The sequence below is a fragment of the Cervus canadensis genome, chromosome 8 (genome assembly GCF_019320065.1).
Source record: "Cervus canadensis isolate Bull #8, Minnesota chromosome 8, ASM1932006v1, whole genome shotgun sequence".
NCBI classification, from domain to species: domain Eukaryota; kingdom Metazoa; phylum Chordata; class Mammalia; order Artiodactyla; family Cervidae; genus Cervus; species Cervus canadensis.
In genome coordinates this window covers 70,095,518-70,119,972 of record NC_057393.1, presented here as the reverse complement: position 1 = coordinate 70,119,972, position 24,455 = coordinate 70,095,518, and the positions used below count along the sequence as shown (strand labels likewise).

The 24,455-nt window shown below is 38.4% G+C and overlaps 2 protein-coding genes across 7 annotated transcripts in view; one reads left to right on the top strand and one right to left on the bottom strand.

The window, feature by feature from the left end:
• CTNNA3 (catenin alpha 3) overlaps positions 1–24,455 on the bottom strand; it is a 1,829,362-nt gene that overhangs the window by 1,034,769 nt on the left and 770,138 nt on the right. The window lies entirely within an intron of this gene.
• The window catches only part of LRRTM3 (leucine rich repeat transmembrane neuronal 3), a 199,779-nt gene continuing 193,784 nt past the window's right edge, over positions 18,461–24,455 (top strand). Inside the window, exons 1-2 of the mRNA XM_043476820.1 lie at positions 18,461–19,010; positions 19,356–20,887. Coding sequence (XP_043332755.1) covers positions 19,007–19,010; positions 19,356–20,887 — 1,536 coding nt within the window. The 5' untranslated portion in view covers positions 18,461–19,006. The remainder of the gene's footprint in view (positions 19,011–19,355; positions 20,888–24,455) is intronic.

Here is a 24,455-nt window from a genome sequence, read left to right as displayed (position 1 = left end):
GGAAACAATACCATTCACCATTGCAGCAAAAAGAATAAAATACTTAGGGGTATATCTACCTAAAGAAACAAAAGAACTATACATAGAAAACTATAAAACACTGATGAAAGAAATCAAAGAGGACACAAACAGATGGAGAAACATACCGTGTTCATGGATTGGAAGAAATCAATATTGTCAAAATGGCTGTTCTACCCAAAGCAATCTATAGATTCAATGCAATCCCTATCAAGCTACCAACGGTATTTTTTCACAGAACTAGACCAAAGAATTTCACAATTTGTATGGAAATACAAAAAACCTCGAATAGCCAAAGTAATCTTTAGAAAGAAGAACGGAACTGGAGGAATCAACCTGCCTGACTTCAGACTCTACTACAAAGCCACAGTCATCAAGACAGTATGGTACTGGCACAAAGACAGAAATATAGATCAATGGAACAGAATAGAAAGCCCAGAGATGAATCCACGAACTTATGGACACCTTATCTTCGACAAAGGAGGCAAGGATATACAATGGAAAAAAGACAACCTCTTTAACAAGTGGTGCTCGGAAAACTGGTCAACCACTTGTAAAAGAATGAAACTAGAACACTTTCTAACACCATACACAAAAATAAACTCAAAATGGATTAAAGATCTAAATGTAAGACCAGAAACTATTAAACTCCTAGAGGAGAACATAGGCAAAACACTCTCCGACATAAATCACAGCAAGATCCTCTATGACCCACCTCCCAGAATATTGGAAATAAAAGCAAAACTAAACAAATGGGATCTAATGAAACTTAAAAGCTTTTGCACTACAAAAGAAACTATAAGTAAGGTGAAAAGACAGCCGTCAGATTGGGAGAAAATAATAGCAAATGAAGAAACAGACAAAGGATTAATCTCAAAATATACAAGCAACTCCTGCAGCTCAATTCCAGAAAAATAAATGACCCAATCAAAAAATGGGCCAAAGAACTAAACAGACATTTCTCCAAAGAAGACATACAGATGGCTACAAACACATGAAAAGATGCTCAACATCACTCATTATCAGAGAAATGCAAATCAAAACCTCAATGAGGTACCATTACACGCCAGTCAGGATGGCTGCTATCCAAAAGTCTACAAGCAATAAATGCTGGAGAGGGTGTGGAGAAAAGGGACCCTCTTAACACTGTTGGTGGGTATGCAAACTAGTACAGCCACTATGGAAAACAGATGTGGAGATTCCTTAAGAAAACTGGAAATAGAACTGCCATATGACCAGCAATCCCACTTCTGGGCATACACACTGAGGAAACCAGATCTGAAAGAGACACGTGCACCCCAATGTTCATCGCAGCACTGTTTATAATAGCCAGGACATGGAAGCAACCTAGATGCCCATCAGCAGATGAATGGATAAGGAACTGTGGTACATATACACAATGGAATATTACTCAGCCATTAAAAAGAATTCATTTGAACCAGTCCTAATGAGATGGATGGAACTGGAGCCCATTATACAGAGTGAAGTAAGCCCAGAAAGATAAAGAACATTAAGTCATACTTAACACATCATATATTGAATTTAGAAAGATGGTAACGATAACCCTATCATGCAAAACAGAAAAAGAGACACAGAAATACAGACAGACTTTTGAAACTCTGTGGGAGAAGGTGAGGGTGGGATATTTCAAAAGAACAGCATGTATACTATCTATGGTGAAACAGATCACCAGCCCAGGTGGGATGCATGAAACAAATGCTCGGGCCTGGTGCACTGGGAAGACCCAGAGGAATCGGGTGGAGAAGGAGGTGGGAGGGGGGATCGGGATGGGGAATACGTGTAAATCTATGGCTGATTCATATCAATGTATGACAAAACCCACTGAATGTTGTGAAGTAATTAGCCTCCAACTAATAAAAAAATTAAAAAAAAAAAAAAAGAATTAGGACTAATGACCAATACAGGAGGTGACATGTTTAATTGTTTGGTTTCTCTAGGCAGAAACCTAGAGAATCTCTGTAGAAAAACAGCAAGTTTGAAACCAATGTACACCAAGTCAAAAATCTTTTCATGATTTTAACTAAATACTAAAGAAAAAAAGATAGAATCAATGTAGAACATTGCCTTTAGGAGGAAGTCTGGTCTCAAACTCAGCCAATGAATTAAATCAATGATTTATATGACTGTGATACCTATTACTAGTTTTTGAATAGAAGCCCGCATTTTGTTACTCAGAGTTACAAACTGCATACTTGGATCATAAATAAATGGTTGCCTAGTTGATTCCTTCTTTCTGCCCCCTTCTGATGTCTATGTCAGAAGCTTTCTCTATCTCTGTTATACTTTAACAAAACTCTATTACACAAATGCTCTGAGTACAAGCCTCGTCATTGGCTCTGGATCAAATTCCTCTCCTCTGGAGGCCAAGAATCCCAGCATCTTTCATGGCTCACAGTGACAACCTTTCATCTTGGGGGCTCACTCGGGATTGTTTAGGACAAGGTAACGATGCTTGGAGCTCTAGTTCTTTGTTCTCCTGGCAAGCACGTTTTCTGCTGTACTTCATTAACTCTATGGTGTGCTTGTATGTGTGATTGATTGAAAGAGAGGTACAAGCGTGAACCAAGAGCTGTGTCCTAATCTGTGGCTCCATGGTGACTTTATATGGCTTATGGCAGAAACCCTGTCTGGGGATTATACCAACCTGCTAATGTCAAGGTTTCCCTTGTGGCTCAGCTGGTAAGGAATCTGCCTGCAATGCAGGATACCTGGATTCAATCTCTGGGTTGGGAAGATCCCCTGGAGAAGGGAAAGGCTTCCCACTCCAGTATTCTGGTCCAGAGAATCCATGGACTGTATAGTCCATGGGGTCACAAAGAGTCTGACATGACTGAGGGACTTTCACAGTTGAAATATTATATTTACTTTTAAAGCTCTAATTCTTAGTAATAAAAAAATATACATACACACAATTCCACAAACCATATATCTACATATTGTTTTTAAGTTTTTCTAATTTTTTTACTACTAAAGTCACAAAAATAAATTTGAAAAGCCTGACTCTTGAGAAATATGTATGCAGGTCAGGAAGCAACAGTTAGAACTGGACATGGAACAACAGACTTGTTACAAATAGGAAAAAGAGTACATCAAGGCTGTATGTTGTCACTGTGCTTATTTAACTTATATGCAGAGCACATCATGAGAAATGCTGGGCTTGATGAAGCACAAGTGGACTCAAGATTGCCAGGAGAAATATCAAAAACCTCAGATATGCAGATGACACCACCCTTATGGAAGAAAGTGAAGAGAAACTAAACAGCCTCTTGATGAAAGTGAAAGAGGAGAGTGAAAGAGTTGGCTTAAACCTCAATATTCAGAAAACAAAGATCATGGCATCTGGTCCCATCACTTCACGGCAAACAGATGGAGAAACAGTGAAAATAATGGTAGAATTTTTTTTTTTTTGGGGGGGGTCCAAAATCACTGCAGATGGTGACTGTACCCATGAAATAAAAAGACGCTTACTCCTTGGAAGAAAAGTTATGACCAACCTAGACAGCATATTAAAAAGCAGAGACATTACTTTGCCAACAAAGGTCCATCTAGTCAAGGTTATGGTTTTTCCAGTGGTCATGTATGGATGTGAGAATTGGAGTATAAAGAAAGCTGATCACAGAAGAATTAATGCTTTTGAACTGTGGTGTTGGAGAAGACTCTTGAGAGTCCCTTGGACTGTGAGGAAATCCAACCAGTCCATCCTAAAGGAAATCGGTCCTGAATGTTCACTGGAAGGACTGATGTTGAAGCTGAAACTCCAATACTGTGGTCACCTGATGCGAAGAGCTGACTCATTTGAAAAGACCCTGATGTTGGGAAAGATTGAAGGCAGGAGGAGAAGGGGACGACAGAGGATGAGATGGTTGGATGGCATCACCTACTCAAAAGAGATGAGCTTGAGTAAACTCCAGGATTTGGTGATGGACAGGGAGGCCTAGCATGCTGCAGTCCATGGGGTCGTGGAGAGTCGGACACAATTAAGTGACTGAACTGAAATGATATAGTTTTCAATTTGAAAAGTCATTCTAAAGTGTAAGGGATAATAATAAATGAAATCAAAATTTTTATACAAAAAAGTGGGAAAACAAATCTATATTTCAATTCAGACTATAGTTGACTTCTTGAGAAAACATACATAAAATGCTATTAATATTATCTATATTTAATTATAAAATTATAAACTCATTATTTTAAGGAAACATTGTCTGCGTACTTGCTTAGTTGCTCAGTCATGTCTGACTCTTTGAGACACTTTGGACTGTAGCCTGTCAGGCTCCTCTATCCATGGAGTCTTTCAGGCAAGAATACTGGAATGGGTTGCCAGTTTCCTCCTCCAGGGGATCCTCCCAACCCAGGGATTGAACCCAAGCCTTCTGTGTCTCCTGCATTACATGCAGAACCTATATGGACTGAGCCATTCAACAAAGCCCTAGAAATTGTTAGGCTCAGGCAAATTAAAAACATTTATAGATATTGAAAATGTGTAAATTTTCAAGTAGTTTTAATGAATAAAAATATAAAATTTTCTGCTTTGTCCTAGAACCCTGGGAGCCTGCAGCTGTAGTGCAGGAGATTGGGGGTCTTCTCTGAATGAAACAAATCTATATAATGATTCATTTGGACCTTCCTCAGTGAAAAAGGCAAGCTTACTATTAAATCCTACTACCACAAAGTCCAGAGCCAAAAGCTTGCCTGCACACAGGGGACCTTCTCTCAGTTTTTAGTGCCTCCCTCACTCATTGGTCTGAATGAACACACAAGACGCTTAACATATGAGAAAAGCTTCCATCATGAAACAGACTGAAATAAACTGATTAAGTTACCTCAGAGGACAGTGGCGTTGCAGCAAGCTGCATGCTACTAACACACTCCATGTGGTATCCTCAGGATGAGAAGAGATGTAAAATAAAACATGTTAAATAGAATAAAACATTATGATATTCAGAAAACAAAAAAAGAGAACCAACACAGAGGTCCTGGAGATAACAAATATGATCAACTAAATTGGGAGAAGAGGGAAGATCAGAGAACTTTTTCTACAAAGGGACTCATAGTAAATATTGTAAGCTTTCAGGACTTAACAGTCTCTAAACTCTGTCATTGCAGGGTGAAAGCATCCATAGACAATCTATAAATAAATGAACATGAATGTGTTCCTTTATTTACAGAGACTTAACTTTATTTACACCCCCGACCCAGTAGCATCACTGCTGGATTTTACTGTGCCATCATTTGCTGACACCTAATCTAAATTTTTAATAAACTAGTAAGTTAAATATTGTAACATAAAGCTGAGGAAATCACCTGAAACAAAGACAGAAAGATAAAGAGATGCAAAATAGGAAAGAAAAGCCAAAGTATCAATCCAAGAAGTTCAAAATCTGCACAATAAAAGTTTCAGAGAGAGAGAAACAGAGAGAACGGAGAAAATGGGTAGAGAAGTAGTTTAAAAAGAAGACATAATTTTACAGAACTGAAGGACACAAGTCTCCAGATTTATAGACCCACCGAATACCCAGTACGATGGATGAAAAAAGGACCAAACAAAGATATATTCTTACTTAATTTTCAAATAGCAAGGAAAATAATGTTCCATAAAAGCTTCCAAAGTAAACAATAGACTACACACAAAGGAGAGGGAATCTGAATAACATCTGATAATCAGCAGCAGGAGTGGGTGTGAGAAGACAGTGCAGCAATTGTTTAAAGATTCTGAGAAAGTGGTTTCCAATTGTAAATATTACGTACATGAATTACGTATGCAGCCAAGCTATTAATCAGTAAAGATAAATTTAAAAAAATTTCAGACATGATTTTTTTTTTCACATGCACCCTCTTAGGAATCTACTAGTGGATATGTTTCAACAAAATAAGACAAGGAATACATAGGATCCAAGAACAGGGGATATCACAGTTGGAGAATGGTGAAGGGAGGGCTAGGTTAACAGCAATAACTAGATATTGGGGAAGAGAAAAATGGAGTGCTGCAGAGGAGAGGGATTGTCTGAAATGACTATTTGGAAAAACTAAGCACTCGACAAGTCTTTTCAACTATTGGGAAAAACAACTAATTCTAGGAACAGACAAAACTAAGCAAATTAGGGGGTCTCAAGGGAGAGAGAATAGAGACAATTCTTAACTTTAAGAAAAATAAGAAGTTGAAAGTGAATGGAAGCACTACCAAGTATACCACTTAATCCAACAGTGGCATTGCTTACCTAGTCATCCTAAATTAAGTACTGTCCATTTACTGAATACTATGTTAACACAGGAAGTAAGAAAGTAAGACAGAAGATGATACGACCTCTTCAGTTACAGTAGCAAGAAATGGAAATCTCAACAAAATTCAGAAATACTATGAGAAGGAAATGAAAGCTAAAATAAAGTGACTGAATCTAAAAAAGGAATTGGTGAAGAAGCTGAGAAAGAAAAGCAAGTATGGGTACTTTTAATACAAATCTCTTCTTATATTTGCTTTTCAAACTATGTACAAAAAATTTAGTTTTCTGATACCTTAATATGTTCCACTTCTCAGAGCTACCTATTAAATTTCAAGTATACTGGGAAGGCTGGGCTTCCCTGGTAGCTCAGCTGGTAAAGAATCCAGCCACAATGCAAAAGACCCCGGTTCGACTTCTCCTTTGGGAAGATCCCCTGAAAAAGGACAGGCCACCCATTTCAGTACTCTTGGGCCTCCCTGATGGATGAGATGGTAAATAATCTGCCTGCAAATGTGGGAGACCTGGGTTGGGAAGATTCCCTGGTGTAGGGCATGGAAACCCACTCCAGTTCGTGCCTGGGGAATCCCCATGGACAGAGAAGCCTGGTGAGCTGAAGTCCAGAAAATCACAAAGAATCAGACATGACTGAGTGACTAAGCATAGCACAGCACATGCCGAGAAGGCTAATACTATAAGCCATTATCAGCTAGTATCATATAATTCATTTGTCAATAAGTGGAAAAAATATATGAAAGAACTGGGTCACCACAGGTACCTGAAGACCAAGTATTGGATGTGAAAGAAAATCACTGAGGGCCAGGCAAGGAGATACTTGGGGGAAAGGCTTCTCTTTTACTTACATGTATGAAACTCCTGTTTGAACAGTGGACTTACTGTGTAAGGATAAGATATGACTGATGAGGCCTGAGCAGGCTTTGACTGGGTGGGTTCACATCTGTTGGAGCAAATATTCCCGACACCAACCCCCAATCAGAAAACTGGATCTCAGAAAGCCGCTCTGTGTAAGTCTCACTGTATGAGTCATGTTACTATGGCTGTTCCCATTGTGTTACCTCCTAAATGTCTTAATTAAAAAAAAAAATTCTTAAAACATTATCTAACCTTTCACCTGTGCCACTTGTTCCGAAAAGAGACTATGTCTACTCGGGCTGAAGGCTGAAGTGTCCAAGGAGCGGTAACACTGTAAAGGTGTTGATGGTAATCAATGAAAATCCCAAAGGGAGATTACATCTGAGGGGACATAGAATCACCTGAGTTGCCTTCTGTGTGTGTGTGTGTGTGTGTGTGTGTGTGTGTATGTGTGTGTACATGCTAAGTCACTTCAGTCATATCTGACTCAGTGACCTTATGGACAGTAGCCTGCCAGGCTCCCCTGTCCATGGGTTTCTCCAGGCAAGAACACTGGGGCAGGTTGTCATTACCTACTCCAGGGGATCTTCCCCATCCAGGGACCGAGCCCAAGTCTCTTATGTCTCCTGCATTGACAGGCAGGTTCTTTACCACTATTGCTACCTGGGAAGCCCAGCTGACATTGCAATGTGTGTCTATAATGTTTCTATTTTACTGTCTCATCAACTAACGTGCAAGTCCTCTGATGGTAAATGATTGCTTGGTCTTACTCACTCTTGCATCCCCAGCACCAGATAAAGAAATGCTATTTTTTATGAGAGAAGCATGGCATTTGCTTCCAGGGACTCAGTCAGCCTCTGCCTAAATCACAAGTTTGCCACATGGGGGCTCTGCTGCGAGCCACGGGAGATTCCTAAGTACATTTCAATCAGGATTAAGCATTTACAGTACAGAGAAGGGTTCTCTAGCCTAGTTCAAGAGAGTCCCCAAATAGACTGAAATATATTAATGTAACATAAAGACCCACAGCTCCTATTCTCTGCTACTACACTGTCAAAACTTACACAGAATTTCTTTCCTTTATTTTTTTTTTCAGAATTTCTTTTCTATCAGATGTTTAAAATCTCTTAGTGAAGTCACTCAGTCGTGTCCAACTTTCTGCAACCCCGTGGGCTGTAGCCCACCAGACTCCTCTGTCCATGGGATTCTCCAGACAAGAATACTGAAGTGGGTTGCCATTTCCTTCTCCAGGGGATCTTCCCAACCCAGGGATCGAACCCGGGTCTCCCGCATTGCAGGCAGACACTTTATCCTCTGAGCCACCAGGGAATCTCTCAGGTCTGCAGCAAATTTTAAAAAAAATTAGACATTGTTTCAGAAACAAAAATAGAACCAATGAAATATATGCTGTTTTATCCAAATCCATATTTCTATTACCTTTCTCTACCTGGTGGCTTGGGGATTTAATTCTTAATGCTCATATATTTGTCAGGAAGACAAATTTTAAAATACACTAGTGTGCCTTGAAAATATTATACATAATGCTTTAAAAGTACAATAGAAAATCTACTATTGTACAAAAATGTATGTTTGTGTTCCACCTCCACCAAATCACAAGTTGAAACCTAATCCCCAAAGTGATGGTGTTTGGAGGTAGAGCCTTTGGGAGGTGATAAAGTGAATGGGATTCCTGCTTCTGTGCTCAGTCCTGTTTGAATCTTGTGATCCCATGGACTGCAGCCCTCCAGGCTTCTCTGTCCATGGGATTTCCCAGGCAAGAATACTGGGGCAAACTGCCATTTCCTTCTCCAAGGGATCTTCCTGACCCAGGGATCAAAGCTGCAACTCCTGCAACTCCCGCATTGCCAGGAGGATTCTTCACCACTGAGCCACCTGGGAAGCCCTGAATGGCATTAGTGCCCCCATAAAAGAGGTCCATCAGAGCCCTTGCCACTTGAGCTATGTGAAGTTTTAGAGAGAAGATGGCAATCTATGGACCAGGAGGGAGGCCCTCACCAGACATGGAATCTGAACACCTCTGATCATAGAGTTTCCAGCCTCCAGAACTGTGACAAATACATTTCTGTTGTTTATAAGCCACTAATCTATCATTTTCTGTTAGAGTAGCCCACATGGACTAAGAGAGAACATTTTCTTTAAAAAAAAAACTTATACATCAGAATATACCTAAAGCAAACATAGCAAAATGTTTATTATTATATCATTTAAACAGTAGTGACTTGATATTCAGAGCACAGCCATAAATGCATGCAAAGTAAAGCATCAAGTATTAAGGTGAAAATTTGGTTAAGAGACTTTTATAGTTACTCTAAAACATCTTTGCTCTATTGTGAGAAATTATAAGAAGTTTGGGAATATATATATGACATAAATTTTACACTGTAGCTCTGGTGCCACATGTTCCTTCATGGAATTTGTTCCAAATGAAAAGCTAGAAAACTGATTTCTCTCAATAAAAATGACTATAATTGAATTTGGTGATTGCTCTCTTGAAAGTAACTTTTTGAGCCTCTTTTAGAAGACTATCCCAATATTAATGCAAAAATTAACAGGTTTATTTAGCAAGGAACAATATCAAATATCTGTTTTTTATAATTATCAACAAAAAGCAAGTACAGTAAAAAGTGAAGAACAGGAATACTAGTAAATATGAATGGTAAACCAACTCAAGCTCATGATACCTTAACATTAATTTTCACCAAATCTGTGATTTGATCAATTACTGAATTTACACTAAATAGAAATACATATTTTCCTTCAAGTTCTAAGCCTCATATATTCCTAAGTTCTGCAAGTGTTAAATTTGCTAACAAGAATGAATAAATACCCCAAGTATCAATTTGGGGCTGGATGTCCTGTTTAAATTAGTTGAGTGGACTCTTACTCAACTATATGTCATTAAAACTTGCTCCTTACAAGTTAAATGACATAGGGAAAGCAATCAATTTAATTTAAAAATGGAACAAGCCACAGTCCAAATGACCTGGTACCTCCCAATAAATCTATGACTTTAAAAAATTAAAGCAACTTAAGAAACATGAAAATAAAACATAGTACTTGGTCTTTACTTAGGTCTTGACTACAAAGCAACTTTAAAAACTTACTGTTAAATATATTGCTGCTGCTGCTAAGTCACTTCAGTCATGTCCGACTCTATGCAACCCCATAGACGGCAGCCCACCAGGCTCCGCAGTCCCTGGGATTCTCCAGGCAAAAACACTGGAGTGGATTGCCATTTCCTTCTCCAATACATGAAAGTGAAAAGTGAAAGTGAAGTCGCTCAGTCTGACTCTTAGCGACCCCATGGACTGCAGCCCACCAGGCTCCTCCGTGCATGGGATTTTCCAGGTAAGAGTACTGGAGTGGGGTGCCATTGCCTTCTCCCATTAAATATGTTAGGTATAGTAATACTAGATGGTTAAATTAAAAAATTTTATTGGTTAGAATTACATACTGAAATATATAAACATACGTGTAAAATGACATGATTTCTGAGCTTTGCTTTTTAAAACACTCCAGAAAGAAAAAAGAAAAGTGTGAATGTGTGGGTATGTATGAAGGGAGATGGGGATAGATGGAACACAATTAACAAAATATTGATAACTGTTAATGTTTATTATGGTAAGCTCTCTATATTGTGTATGTTTTAAAATATCCACTAAAAAAAATATTAACTGTATCCTTAAATTCATGTGGTCTTTTTATCTTCAGAAGTCTTCCCTGGTGGCTCAGATGGTAAAGAATCTGCCTGCAATGGAGGAGACCAGGGTTTGATCCCTGGGTTGGGAAGATCCCCAGGAGAAGGGAATGGCAACCCACTCCAGTATTCTTGCCTGGGATCATAGACAGAGGACCCTGGTGGATGCAGTCCATGAGGTCACAGAGACTCGAACATGACTGAGGAACTAATGTACATATGCCGTCTTTCATCGTCAGAAGTTAACCAATAATTGTTGCACTCTAAGAATTTGTTATTTGTTTCTATCCTCAGTTTTCTCTGTAGTGCTACTTCTGTGCAAACTAACAGTAAGTAAAGCAATAAAACCTGAGAGTATAGATTGATGCTGTAACATAAATGTATCTTTATTTATGTTTATTTATTTAAGTGAGGGATAGGCAAATGTGTTATATATTCTTGTAGGTCTCATTCACTTAATTTGCCTCTTTCCAAAAAAACACTGAGAAACCATTTTAATGGTCAGACCTGGAAATTTCTTCATCCATTTATCTAAGTCAGAGATATCCACTCATCACCATATGTGACCGGACATGGTTTTTAATGGAGCCCTTGAAGCAAGCAGATGGAAACCAAGGATATTTCAGAAACATGTTAATACCTCGATGGATGAGCAGAATATAGTTATAAATGTACAAATGCGTATGAGTATTCTACCAACTAGAAATGAAGAAAATAAAATTTTCATAGCTGGAAGTATCTATGTTAGCATTTTGACCATCTTATTACATGATATGGTGACAAGTCAAAAACATGAATCTCTTTTCAACATCTAGATTACATGCACTTATTGGTGAAAGCACTTTATGCGTTAGAACACAGAATGTCAATGATTCATGCTGTATATTAAATGGCTATGGTATTAGAAATCATAGTACTGAGGATTTTTTATAATATTGCTAAATTCTAACTCAACCCTTGGTCATGTTATGTGTGTGCTAAGTTGCTTTAGTCGTGTCTGATTCTTGGTGACTACATGGGCTGTAGCCCCCCAGGCTCCTCTGTCCATGGGGATTCTCCAGCAAGAATACTGGAATGGGTTGCCGTGCCCTCCTCCAGGCGGTCTGCCCCATCCAGGGATTGAACCCATGTCTCTTACGTAACCCACACTGGTGGGTGAGTTCTATACCACAGCACCACCTGGAAAGCCCTTGGTCATGTTAGTGACCCTAGATACACGTTGTTCCACTGTATGCTGATGAACAGAGAACCTAGATGAAACTCAAAAAAAAATTAATTTTCTCATAGGTACTCAGATTTCAGAAATATTTTATAGCACTTTAGGGTCTACAATGTATTTATATGTAAATTATGGAACTTGATCCTAAATAAAAACTTTAGAGATTCAAAGCACAGGTTTTATGAGTCCTATTTTGTAGATAAGCAAACTGAGACCCTAAGAAGACTGGCCAGAATCAATTCCAAATTCCAAATGTCAACCGGCATATGCAATAAAAAGTATATGTCATTCTCTAAATTATTTTAGAAAAACCTTTCAGATTCACCAAATTTATTTTCTAAAACTTTAAGTCCAAATGGTATCATATCTGGTCTTTATATAATTTTTAATTTTCATCAAAGCGTCTGGTTCCATGCCCTCCAAGACCATTTGCAAGGATGTTGCCACTGTCTAGGACATCTAAATAGAAATCCATGTTGCTATTGTTTAGTGCCTAATTTTGCTAATCATTTTATAAAATATTGGAAAATACATCACGGTGTTTTGAGGCCTAAAATTAAGAACATGCTGCAAAAATTAAAGTCTCACAAAAAATGAGGGCTAAATTCAAACATAATTCAAATGAGTTGAACTCTTGATGTTATTCCCCAAACTTGACCTATAGAAGCAGTTGATGGCTTTACCATCCCTCCAGTTGCTCAGCCCATAAAACTAGAAGTCATCTTTAATTTCTCTATTTATCCCATACCTCAATTTCTAATCCATTAGAAATCTCCACTGGTTTTACCTCAATGTAAGTCTAGAATCTAACCAATCCTCACCACTTTCACTGATGCTGAATCAGAGCAGGATCCTATGGTCCCTGCCCCCTACTATGTCCTCTGCCTGCCTTTTGTCTGTGGAAAACTTTAGTCAAAGAATTAATCAGAGAAGTGAGAAATGCAAAAACAAAGAAAAACACTCAAAGGAGACTAAATAATAATAATGTAGTCATTAAGTATAGTCGAGGACCTTTAGTTCTTTCTCAAGGGCTATAGATAATATTCTAAGCCATATCCTGTGAGCTGTCTTATAGATACTAGAACACCAGGTGGAGCAGTTAACTCCAAGATGACCAGACTGTACCCAGGATATGAGCTGCCACAATTCCAAGAACTGGCCGCAGAGAAATGGGAACAAATGGACCCTGGAACTGAAGATTAACTGAACCTAAAACAACCAAAATGATGCTGGTCAGACCAATGATGATTGATTTGAAGATGACTGTCAGAGATAACTGTGCTGTTTCTGCATGTAGCTCCCCCTCATCCACCTATAAAGCTCTCACCCCCTGCTTGTCACTGTGCATGTGTGGAGGGAGTTGGCCTTTGGACTGATGTCCACCATTCTCCCATCCAGTTGCCGGCATCTTAAATAAAGCAAATTTCCTTTCCACCAACCTGGCCTCTTTATATGCTTTTTGGGCTGCAAGCAGCCAGACACCACATACACCCTCTGTAACAATACCATCCTGGTCCAAGTCACCATCATCTCTCTCCTGATGAGTATAATATCCTCCCTTACTGGCTTCCCTGCTTTTACTCTTGTCCCTTTACAGTCTATTTCCTCTCTGACTTCATCTCCAGTTACTTTCTCCAATGCTCTCTACACTCTAGACTGATTGGCCTCTGCTATTCATTGAACACATTATCTGCTCCCACCTGAGTGCCTTTGCACTGGCCACTCCCCATAAATATATTTAAAGTTAAAAACCTCATCTTCTTCAAGGTTTGCTCAAGCCACTTTCTTAGTGGGCCTAACCATCCTATTTTAGCTGAAATCTACCTCATCCTTCTACTCCTAATCTTCACTGTCTTTTTCACTTTTCTTTTTTCTATAATTGTTGCTCTTTAGTCACTAAGTCACGTTCAACGCTTTGAGACCCCATGAACTATAACCCACCAGGCTCCTCTGTCCTTGGGATTTTCCAGGCAAGAATACTGGAGTGCATTGCCATTTCCTTCTCCAGGGGATCTTCCCAACCCAGCGACTGAACATGTGTCTCCTGCATTGGCAGGTAGATTCTTTACCACTGAGCTACCAGGGAAGCCCAATAATATACTACTTTTATTATTTGTCTTATTTTTATTGTTCATCTTACTCCTTCAGAATGTAAGCTTAGATATCTGCTTTGTACACTAATGTACTCTCAGTGTCTAGAACAGTGTCTAGGACATAGTGGTTACCCAAACTGTTAAATAAATGTAATCTCTGAGACCTACCCATTGTTTAGACATCAGTATATCCACTTTGGGCTTCTCAAGTGGCGCTAGCCAACCTACCAATGCAGAAGACACAAGAGACGTGGGTCTGATCCCTGGGTCGGAAAGATCTCCTGGAGGAGGAAATGACAACCAACTGCAGTATTCTTGCCTGGGAAAATTTCATGGACAGAGGAGCCTGGTGGGCTACAATCCATGGGGTTGCAAAGAGTCAGACATGACTGAGCACAGCAGCATAAGCACAATATCCACTTTAAATTATTTTCTAAGTTTATATTTGGCAATTCAGTTTCATATTAGACTGAACTCTGGCATTATATAACCGAGATTGGATTTATTTGCCCAATTTAAACAAAATATGTTAAGCTTTTTGAAGTACTGTAAGTGCAATAAAAAAGTCTTTAGATACATGACACTATATTCCATAAGTATATAAATCATTAAGGCCCTAGATTCATTGGGGAAATTTAATTTGTCAGGTAGTTTATAGTTTGTTCTGTACATGGTTTTAAATGCAAATGAATTTGCTAAATACATAGTGTAGTATAATTTTGCTTATTTTGAAAGGCAAATAAGAAATGATCATCTTGCAGTAGTCAACAAGTAGAAGGAGAATAAACTTTAAAAAGTAACCAGCAGATTAGTAAAATCTTTTTGAATATAAGGTTTTATTTTTCTTTTGAGAAAGAAAATTTTTTCTTTTGAGGAATTTTTCTTTTGAGAAAGACACTATGTCTTTGGAGTGATTTCCGTAGCCTCAAGTTTTTAGTCTGGTTTAGCACTTCACTATTTTAATTTTGGATTTCTCTACCAGCCTCATGCATGGTCTTCCCTCTTCAAGCACTTTATTACTATGAACCAGGAGAGACCTGGTGGTGATACTGGCTGAAGGATTAGTGCCAAAGTAGGAGGCACCCAGAGAACCTGCAGTCAGACCCAGTTCAAGAATGACTACTGATTACTGTTGAAGAAGAGATCAATAGTCAGCATTAAGAGAAAAAATCAACTTTGAGATCCAAAAGGTGACTGTAAAGTCAGAACTATGGAGCAAGGCAAGATCAGAAGCCAAGATACCAGAAAAATGTCTGCTAATGGCACGGTGTATAACACACAGCAAATGTCATTCACCATATTGATCCAAGATTTATCCCAGGAAAAGTAAAGTAAGCAAACTACATTCTCAGCAGGCTCATCTGTGCTTCTGTCATAGAATGAAAGAAGAATAAAAACATAAAGTTGTTGGGACCTCCAGTCATCCTAGAGCAGCCTTCTGCAGCTGTTGGGAAAACAGACATGGCAATGATTGCTTCCTAAAGAGAAGCAGAGATGGTGAAGAGGAAAATCTGAGCCCTTCAAGCAACAGGGATGATAGAGGAGTTATAAATAGTATTCTCTTTAGTCTTTTTTAATAGATACAAATTGTCAAGCCCTATTTGGGATGTTAGATGATAAAAGGTGTAAAATGCCAAAGGGAATATTCAAACCTATATTTACTATTCTCAAAAAATGTACAGTTTAACTATAAAGACAAGAGATGTCTATATCAAAAGTGAGATCACATGCTGACCATCCGAGTATTTCCACTTCCCAATTTCTTGCCTTTTCACACACATTTTTAAAGAACACTTTCTCCAAAATTGTACCCAATCTCACTGGCAGAGGAATTTTGCAGAGATCAATCCTATGTATACAAGACTAGCATTACATAACCAGTTTATCCTACATTAAATGTACTCTGACCCTCATAAAAATGTGACTGTTCAGTAAATATTTATCGAGCATCTAAAATGTGCCAAGTGCTACAGCAGTTTTTAGGAAAACCAAAGCAGATAAAACTTTATTTTTGTCCTCACAGAACTATATCACAATATCATAGTTTTATATGTCCTCTCTTCCTACTAGGAGAAAATTTATTATTTTTATTTATTCCTTTACAGTGTGTTTCTTAAACCTAGCTGTCCATCAGAGTCTGCTGATAAATGTAGCCTCTTCTGTCTCCTTGAATCAAAATCTTGGGGGAGGGATTGGGAAATTTACCTTTTTAACAAGCTCTCTGGGGGATTTATGTAAATTCATAGCATAATAATTTGGGAGGAAACACTTCCCAAGTGGCACCAGTGGCAAAGAATCTGCTTGCCAATGCAGGAGACATAAGAGACACACGTTCGATCCCTGGGTCAGGAAGATGCCCTGGAGGAAGGCATGGCAACTCACTCCTGGAGAATCCTGTGGACAGAGGATCCTGGCGGGCTACAGTCCATAGAGTCACAAAGAGTCAGACATGACTGAAGTGGCTTAGCCTGCACGCACTGTCCTATTAATGGCATCTTATATGAGAAATCTGACTGTACCTAGGCAGCCCCTTTTGTTTATCACAACTGTTACCGAGCCTCCCATCCTTTGAAAATATGAAAGCTTTCCATGATTTTCCACAACCAATTCACCTAACAAAGACTAGCAAGGAAAACTTAAAAAGAAAAATTAAATTACCATTTATTTTTAAACAAAATGGTTTTCTCTGTGGGGCAGATGTAACCATATTCTGCTCTGCTGAAGAAAATCAAACATTAATTACGAGTTATGGTCCACTTTAAATATTCATTTTAAAGATAAAGTTGAGATGATGGAGATTTACGAATACTTCTCATCAAAGAAGGCAGGACTGAGAGCATCTCAGAAATCCATTATAAACAATAAAAAACATTCAGTGAAATAGTTCTTTGTGAGTTAATGACAGTCACGATAGTCACTATTCAATACTAAATAACATGCAATATCAGCAAGTATAGAAAAGTTGATATTATTCAAATAACAATTAACACAGGCTTATTAAGTGCCACATACTAGTCTAAGATTATGTCATGTTCATACTCTACAGATATGGAGATGACTTAATTCTCAAATTCTCTATTAAATAGAATTTGGTTATGATGCCCATTTTGTAGAAGACAAAACTAATGCATAGAGAAGATGAGAAACATAGTCAACGTTACAGAGCTGATAAAATACAGTCAGGATTGGAACCTAGGTGCAAAATTCATCCTCTTAATCACTAGACTAAGCCTTTCCTCTTTAGTTTTTAGACTACTTATTAGAAGAAGTATATCAAAGAAGTTTATGCAACCCTGTTCTAGAAATCGAGAATTTTATTTTATTACAGCTTCTTTGCCAAAATGACTTAATCAGGCTAATTCTCACTTGACTCATTTTAAGTGAAGATAACAATGCTATTCAAACAGGATCATCTAGTGGTTAGAGTTCAAGTATAAGAGAGATATGGTTCTGAATCTCAATCCTACCACTTACTATAGGACCTTGAGCAAGGTAACTTTCCCAGTCTCAGTCTCCTCATCTTTAAAATGAAGGGCATAATGGGATCTACATCATAATATTGTTTACAGATAGAATAAGATAGCCCATTGAAGCACTACAACAAACTGAACCAAATGCTCTCTTGATTCTTGTACTCACACTAAACAGGGTTTATTTCTCTTCTGATTAAAAAAACGATACAATGACAGCAACAAAAACAACAAACCAAGTCATAAGCAATTAAATCAATTATGTCTTTTGTGGGAAAACCAGAAAGGTTATTGGACACAGTACTTTATATGTCATTAGTTATCCTCTCTGTTCCAAAATGTATGTGTGATAGCATCCTGAGACATCTTGTATAATATAATCATTGTGACTCCAAGAGGTCAAATGGGCAGCCAGTTAATGCTTCTCTGTGAAAAGCTCAATAATTCATTTTATAAATTTCAGTTCCAAGCCTACGTTGAGGTTAAGAAAAATTGACATTCGGTCTGTGAACTTCATGTCAAGCTCCAGAAAAACTCTGGGCAGTACATGTTTAGCGATTAAGTGGATGCAGACAATAAAGACATTGCCAAATTGTAAAACAAGACTTGGAAATTACAGAAAATGTTGCTAGTTATTGATTACGGTGACCATTCAGTTCCTATTGAGCCACCCAAAAGAATCATTCATTTTCCAGCAGAGAGCCTGCTCATTTGCAAGATAAAAGAGAGACATTTCTGCACATGCCCATAATGTTCTTCACCACTGGGGGCAGCTTTACATAAGACTGCATTCACTGAAACCAAAGCAACAGTCTGAGCGGCTTTCAGAATGACAGTCTGCAGAAGTGAGCTGAGCGTGTGCGCGATACAGGGCTCTCCTGCCTTCTGGGCTCCAACGCAGCTCTGTGGCTGAACTGGGTGCTCGCCACCAGAAATGCTGGGCTATGGAATACAGATGTGGCAGCTCAGGTAGCCTCATGTTGCCTGAAGGAATACATCTTGCTTTCTGATAAGAAGAAATTGTAGAAGCCAGTTTTTTTTTTTTTTTTTTTTTTTACACACCACCTCCCCCCACCAAAAAAAAAAAAAAACTGTAAAGATGCAAAAACGTAATATCCATGAAGATCCTATTACCTAGGAAGATTTTGATGTTTTGCTGCGAATGCGGTGTTGGGATTTATCTGTTCTTGGAGTGTTCTGCGTGGCTGGCAAAGAATAATGTTCCAAAATCGGTCCATCTCCCAAGGGGTCCAATTTTTCTTCCTGGGTGTCAGCGAGCCCTGACTCACTACAGTGCAGCTGACAGGGGCTGTCACGCAAGTGGCCCCCTAAGCCAAAGCAAAAGACCTAAGGACGACCTTTGAACAATACAAAGGATGGGTATGTTTTGTCATTTTTCTTCTTTTCTTCTTAAAAAAACAAAAGCAAAAGAATCCACTAGTCTGTATATTAATTCTGCCTTAATTATTGTAGAGATTACCTTGCTCTGCTCTAAGACTATAAATTCAACTGCTTAGTGAACATGTTTCCTTGCTTAACTGTTAAAAAAAAAAAAAGCCTAAAGACAATTCTCTTTAAATGATAAGGAGATGATATTTGATGTTAAATATTGTTCTGTACATTTAAATTTCTAAAAAAGAAAATATATGCTTATTTTTGCTTGATTAAAAAATAAATTCATTCTTTTTTGGGGGGATAACTTTTCTAAGTTGTTTTTATTTCCAGGTTTCAATGTAATTAGGCTACTGAGCGGATCAGCTGTAGCACTGGTTATAGCCCCCACTGTCTTACTGACAATGCTTTCTTCTGCTGAACGAGGATGCCCTAAGGGCTGTAGGTGTGAAGGCAAAATGGTATATTGTGAATCTCAGAAATTACAGGAGATACCCTCAAGTATATCTGCTGGTTGCTTAGGTTTGTCCCTTCGCTATAACAGCCTTCAAAAACTTAAGTATAATCAATTCAAAGGGCTCAACCAGCTCACCTGGCTGTACCTTGACCATAACCATATCAGCAATATTGATGAGAATGCTTTTAATGGAATACGCAGACTCAAAGAGTTGATTCTGAGTTCCAACAGAATCTCCTATTTTCTCAACAATACCTTCAGACCTGTGACAAATTTACGGAACTTGGATCTGTCCTACAATCAGCTGCATTCTCTGGGATCTGAACAGTTTCGGGGCTTGCGAAAGCTGCTGAGTTTACATCTCCGGTCTAACTCCCTGAGAACCATCCCAGTGCGAATATTCCAAGACTGCCGCAACCTGGAACTTCTGGACCTGGGATACAACCGGATCCGAAGTTTAGCCAGGAATGTCTTTGCTGGTATGATCAGACTCAAAGAACTTCACCTGGAGCACAATCAATTTTCTAAGCTCAATCTGGCCCTTTTTCCAAGGTTGGTGAGCCTTCAGAACCTGTACTTGCAGTGGAATAAAATCAGTGTCATAGGACAGACAATGTCCTGGACCTGGAGCTCATTACAAAGGCTTGATTTATCAGGCAATGAGATCGAAGCTTTTAGTGGACCCAGTGTTTTCCAGTGCGTCCCAAATCTGCAGCGCCTCAACCTGGATTCCAACAAGCTCACATTTATTGGTCAAGAGATTTTGGATTCTTGGATATCCCTCAATGACATCAGTCTTGCCGGGAATATATGGGAATGCAGCAGAAATATTTGTTCCCTGGTAAACTGGCTGAAAAGTTTTAAAGGACTGAGGGAGAATACAATTATCTGTGCCAGTCCCAAAGAGCTGCAAGGAGTAAATGTGATTGATGCAGTGAAGAACTACAGCATCTGTGGCAAAAGTACCACAGAGAGGTTTGATCTGGCCAGGGCGCTCCCCAAGCCAACGTTTAAGCCCAAGCTCCCCAGGCCGAAGCACGAAAGCAAACCCCCCCTGCCCCCCACGGCGGGGGCCACGGAGCCTGGCCCCGAGACCGATGCTGACACCGAGCACATCTCTTTTCATAAAATCATCGCGGGGAGCGTGGCCCTTTTCTTGTCTGTGCTTGTCATCCTGCTCGTCATCTACGTGTCGTGGAAGCGGTATCCTGCCAGCATGAAGCAGCTGCAGCAGCGCTCCCTCATGAGAAGACACAGGAAAAAGAAACGACAGTCCCTAAAGCAAATGACTCCCAGCACCCAGGAATTTTACGTAGATTATAAACCCACCAACACAGAGACCAGCGAGATGCTGCTGAACGGGACGGGACCCTGCACCTATAGCAAATCAGGCTCCAGGGAGTGTGAGGTATGAACCATTGTGATCAAAGCGCTCTTAAAAGCTGGGAAATAAGTGGTGCTTTATTGAACTCTGGGGACTATAAAGGGAACGTGGTACCCCTCTCCCCACCCCTCTCCCTCTCCCTCTGCTGGCAAAGTCCTTCCTTCCCCGTCTGTTTTAGTACATTCATAATACGGGTCATTTTCCTTTCATACATAGTTAACCCACTGAAATTTAGATACCACAATCAATGTGAAGCTTGAATTCTGGTTTAATATAATGCCTATTGTATACAACCTTTTATTGATTCCATTAATGTCACACTTGTTTTAAGATAAAACTTCTTTCATAAGTGATCCCTCACATCTGCTGTTCTTCTCCTTCTGGGAGGACCAAATTTACAGTTTTAGAAGGTTTGCAGTTCATTGGTAAATCAAGGAAAACCTGAATGATCCCAGGTACTTGGAGCTGAAACTGATTCTAGGAGATGACTTGATTATAGGAACATTTAGGGGCAGTCTTAAAATAACGCCTAGCTTAAAAAGAAAATTGCAGGAAACTATTGAAAGACAGTGCTCTGCTAAAGCAGCACCAGAGCAGTTTTCAGACGTGTTTGAATTACAATAAAGCAAGCCTAAGGAAAACTGTGGAAGGGTTAAATTGTTGCAAGTAGATGACTGCAAAATGTGAGGAGACAGTAAAAACACAAAGTTTAGACTTGAAGCCTTGTCTCTGAAATCCATCTCTGTAAAAATCACAGTAGAGGTTTCACTGTCAATTTCTTTTAGCCTCCACATAGCCAAAATGAGTGAATAAATAAATAAAATAGGAAAGAGGCAAATTTGAGGAGGCAGATTTTTCCACATATCCTCACCTTAAGTTTTCAGAGATGAGGCTTGCAAACGGGAATGCAGCTTGCTAAACGCATGTGGTTAGAAGCTTACCAGAATTTCTCTTTCCAGCTCTTTTAGGACCCTAATGTAGGGAGTGGAATCATGAGCTCTGTCTGTTCTGTTGGGGATTTGTCAGGCTGTCCTGTTGTGTTTCACTATATGCCCTGCACACAGGCCAGTCCCCTGATGACTGACATTTCATTCAGAGGTGTAGACAACACATTTTAAGGCTCAATTTCCACCACCCATTGAAAAGGATAGTTTTGACAACACCTTAATAAGACAAAATAAATCTTACAAGAAAAAAAGACCAACCCCATGGCAGTTGTCTTTTGTTTCTCTATTGTTGATGTTACAGTGCTAATGTTACAGTGTCCCCATGTTCATCTGTATTGTGAATTCCATTCATCAGTATGAATCTGTACAGACCCTGCTGGCAATATGCAAGCAGCATGCATGTTTTTATGTCGATGGTGAAAGTTTATTGACTGCAGCACAAATATCATAGCTTCTGTATTTAAGTAACTTTGACTACAGTTCATTTAGATTTTAGAAAAATGTCTTTAGTCTGCTTTTCATTCTCTAAAATGAACAATTCCATTATGGGAGCAAAAATCACAAATTGCAACACTGAGCCTGTTTCATTTAATTTGACTTGTCAAGCCCTATGTCTTTAACCATGCCCCTGTTCTTTCAAAACAGAATCGCTGCAGCAAAAAAGAAAAAGTAAATGGCTATTTTTACCAGCATTTTTATATAGTTTGGAGGCTTTTCATATGCTGAGAGGAAAAATCTAGGCAAGTCACCATGAGATATAATTGCAAAGAAGCCAGATTATAAAAATCATACTTTTATAAGCAATAAAGAAAAAGGAACATCTAAAGTAGATTTTTCAAGTACTTTGATTTTGATTAAATCTTAAATAGACACCAGTTCAGAGAAGCATCATAGCTATAATATATTTGTCCATGGATAACTGTTGGATATACATTTATTAATTGCAAATAGTCCCAGATTCCCAATTGATTAATAATGCAAATAATTCCTCACAGTACTATGAACTGGATGACTGGACCTACTGTGATGTTTTTCACTGGAGTTGTAATTTTACCTTTTTCATAAAATGTCAGTAAATACATATTTCATCTAAAAAAAGAAATTTTCTTTGGTCAGCCTCATTTTTACCTGTACTAAAGATGATTGTATTAATTAAATGCAGTGTTAAAGTGAAAAAGCCCCTTTCTATTCTTTGATTTGAACTTCTGCCTCATTTGTCATGGGTACCAAATAAATTTAGGCAAGGTATATTTACCTTTATATTTTGAAATTTTTGAAAATTCTCAATGCTGTGTTACTGCTAGTATATATAAAATATGCTTGTTGTTTTAAAAGTGTTTCTAAAATTCAAAACCACTTGGTGTGTTAAGATTACATGAATAACCAAAATTTGAAGGCTGGTCATTTTTTAACGCCTAACTTTAGCTATATATAAATTTAATACTAGAGAAGAACCAAAATAAAATTCCTTAGATTGTAAAAGTAATTTTGATTCAGAACATGAAATTATAAAAAAAATTATTTTCCCTTTCTTTGGGAATGAAGCATCTCTAGTATATAATTCTTGTAGGTTAGACAATCACTAGTTCACCACTACAAATTTAGCAAAGCTGACTGGTTAATGTTCTCCTGCTCAAAATTTGTTGTCTTCACACCCACCCCATGGCAAATTTTGGACTGCAAACCATAAATCTGTTTTCATAAGCATTTTAAACTCTGCATATTAGTTGATATTTCATTTTCTGCCCCAACTAGACAACAGTTAAGTAAACAGCCTGACCTGTTGAACTATACAACAGAGATGTGTCAATGCAGAATGGATTCAGTCTTTGAATGCTTTACCAAAGAGAGAGGAAATACAGTTTAGTGTTTGAAAAGTATGTTTTTTTTTTCTAATTTTTATGAGCCCCAGTACACACAGTGCTACCGCAGCATGGAGTTAATATATTCAGAATGCCACAGTCTTCTAAGCAATACTTATCCAAGATATATTCCTTTTAAATTAGTTTATATTTTCTAAAGATGTTGACATTACATCTTTTCAAATAATTTAAACCTTTTTTTTTTTTTAACTTAATTTGATGAACCAACTACCTAACCAGACAGGGAAGCAATAAACTGTATTTCTATGGAGCAGCAGTGACCTCCAGTGGCTGGTTAGACTAACCACAGCTATGCAAACATTCTGTTAGTTTTCATCCTAAATTCCTATGTAAGTGTGGTTTTCAACATATAGTTTTTGATACATGAATCCGATTTTACTTTTATTTAATTCCTCCCCCTTGGAAACATTGTTATAGTGTAACATTGTGACTTTATATTTTGTATATTGACTTACTTAGTAATGCCCAGAGGCCACAGAACTGGAACTGAGGTCTAGAAATAAATGTCCTACGATGAAGAACAAGTAATAACATAACAAAAAAATAGATAAGAAATACTTTAACGTATTTAAAATCATCGGCATTGGCCGAATATCAGTAGGTGGGAGTATTTACATAGGTAGAATACTCAAATATAATGTAATTTGGGTTGGGGGAAACAAATTTCAATATTAATATTGAAAGAACCAGTATCAGTTATTTACCAGTCAGGAGTGCCTGAGCTGTGGGATGAGGGAGGCCTCGCCTTCCGGCTCTAGAATG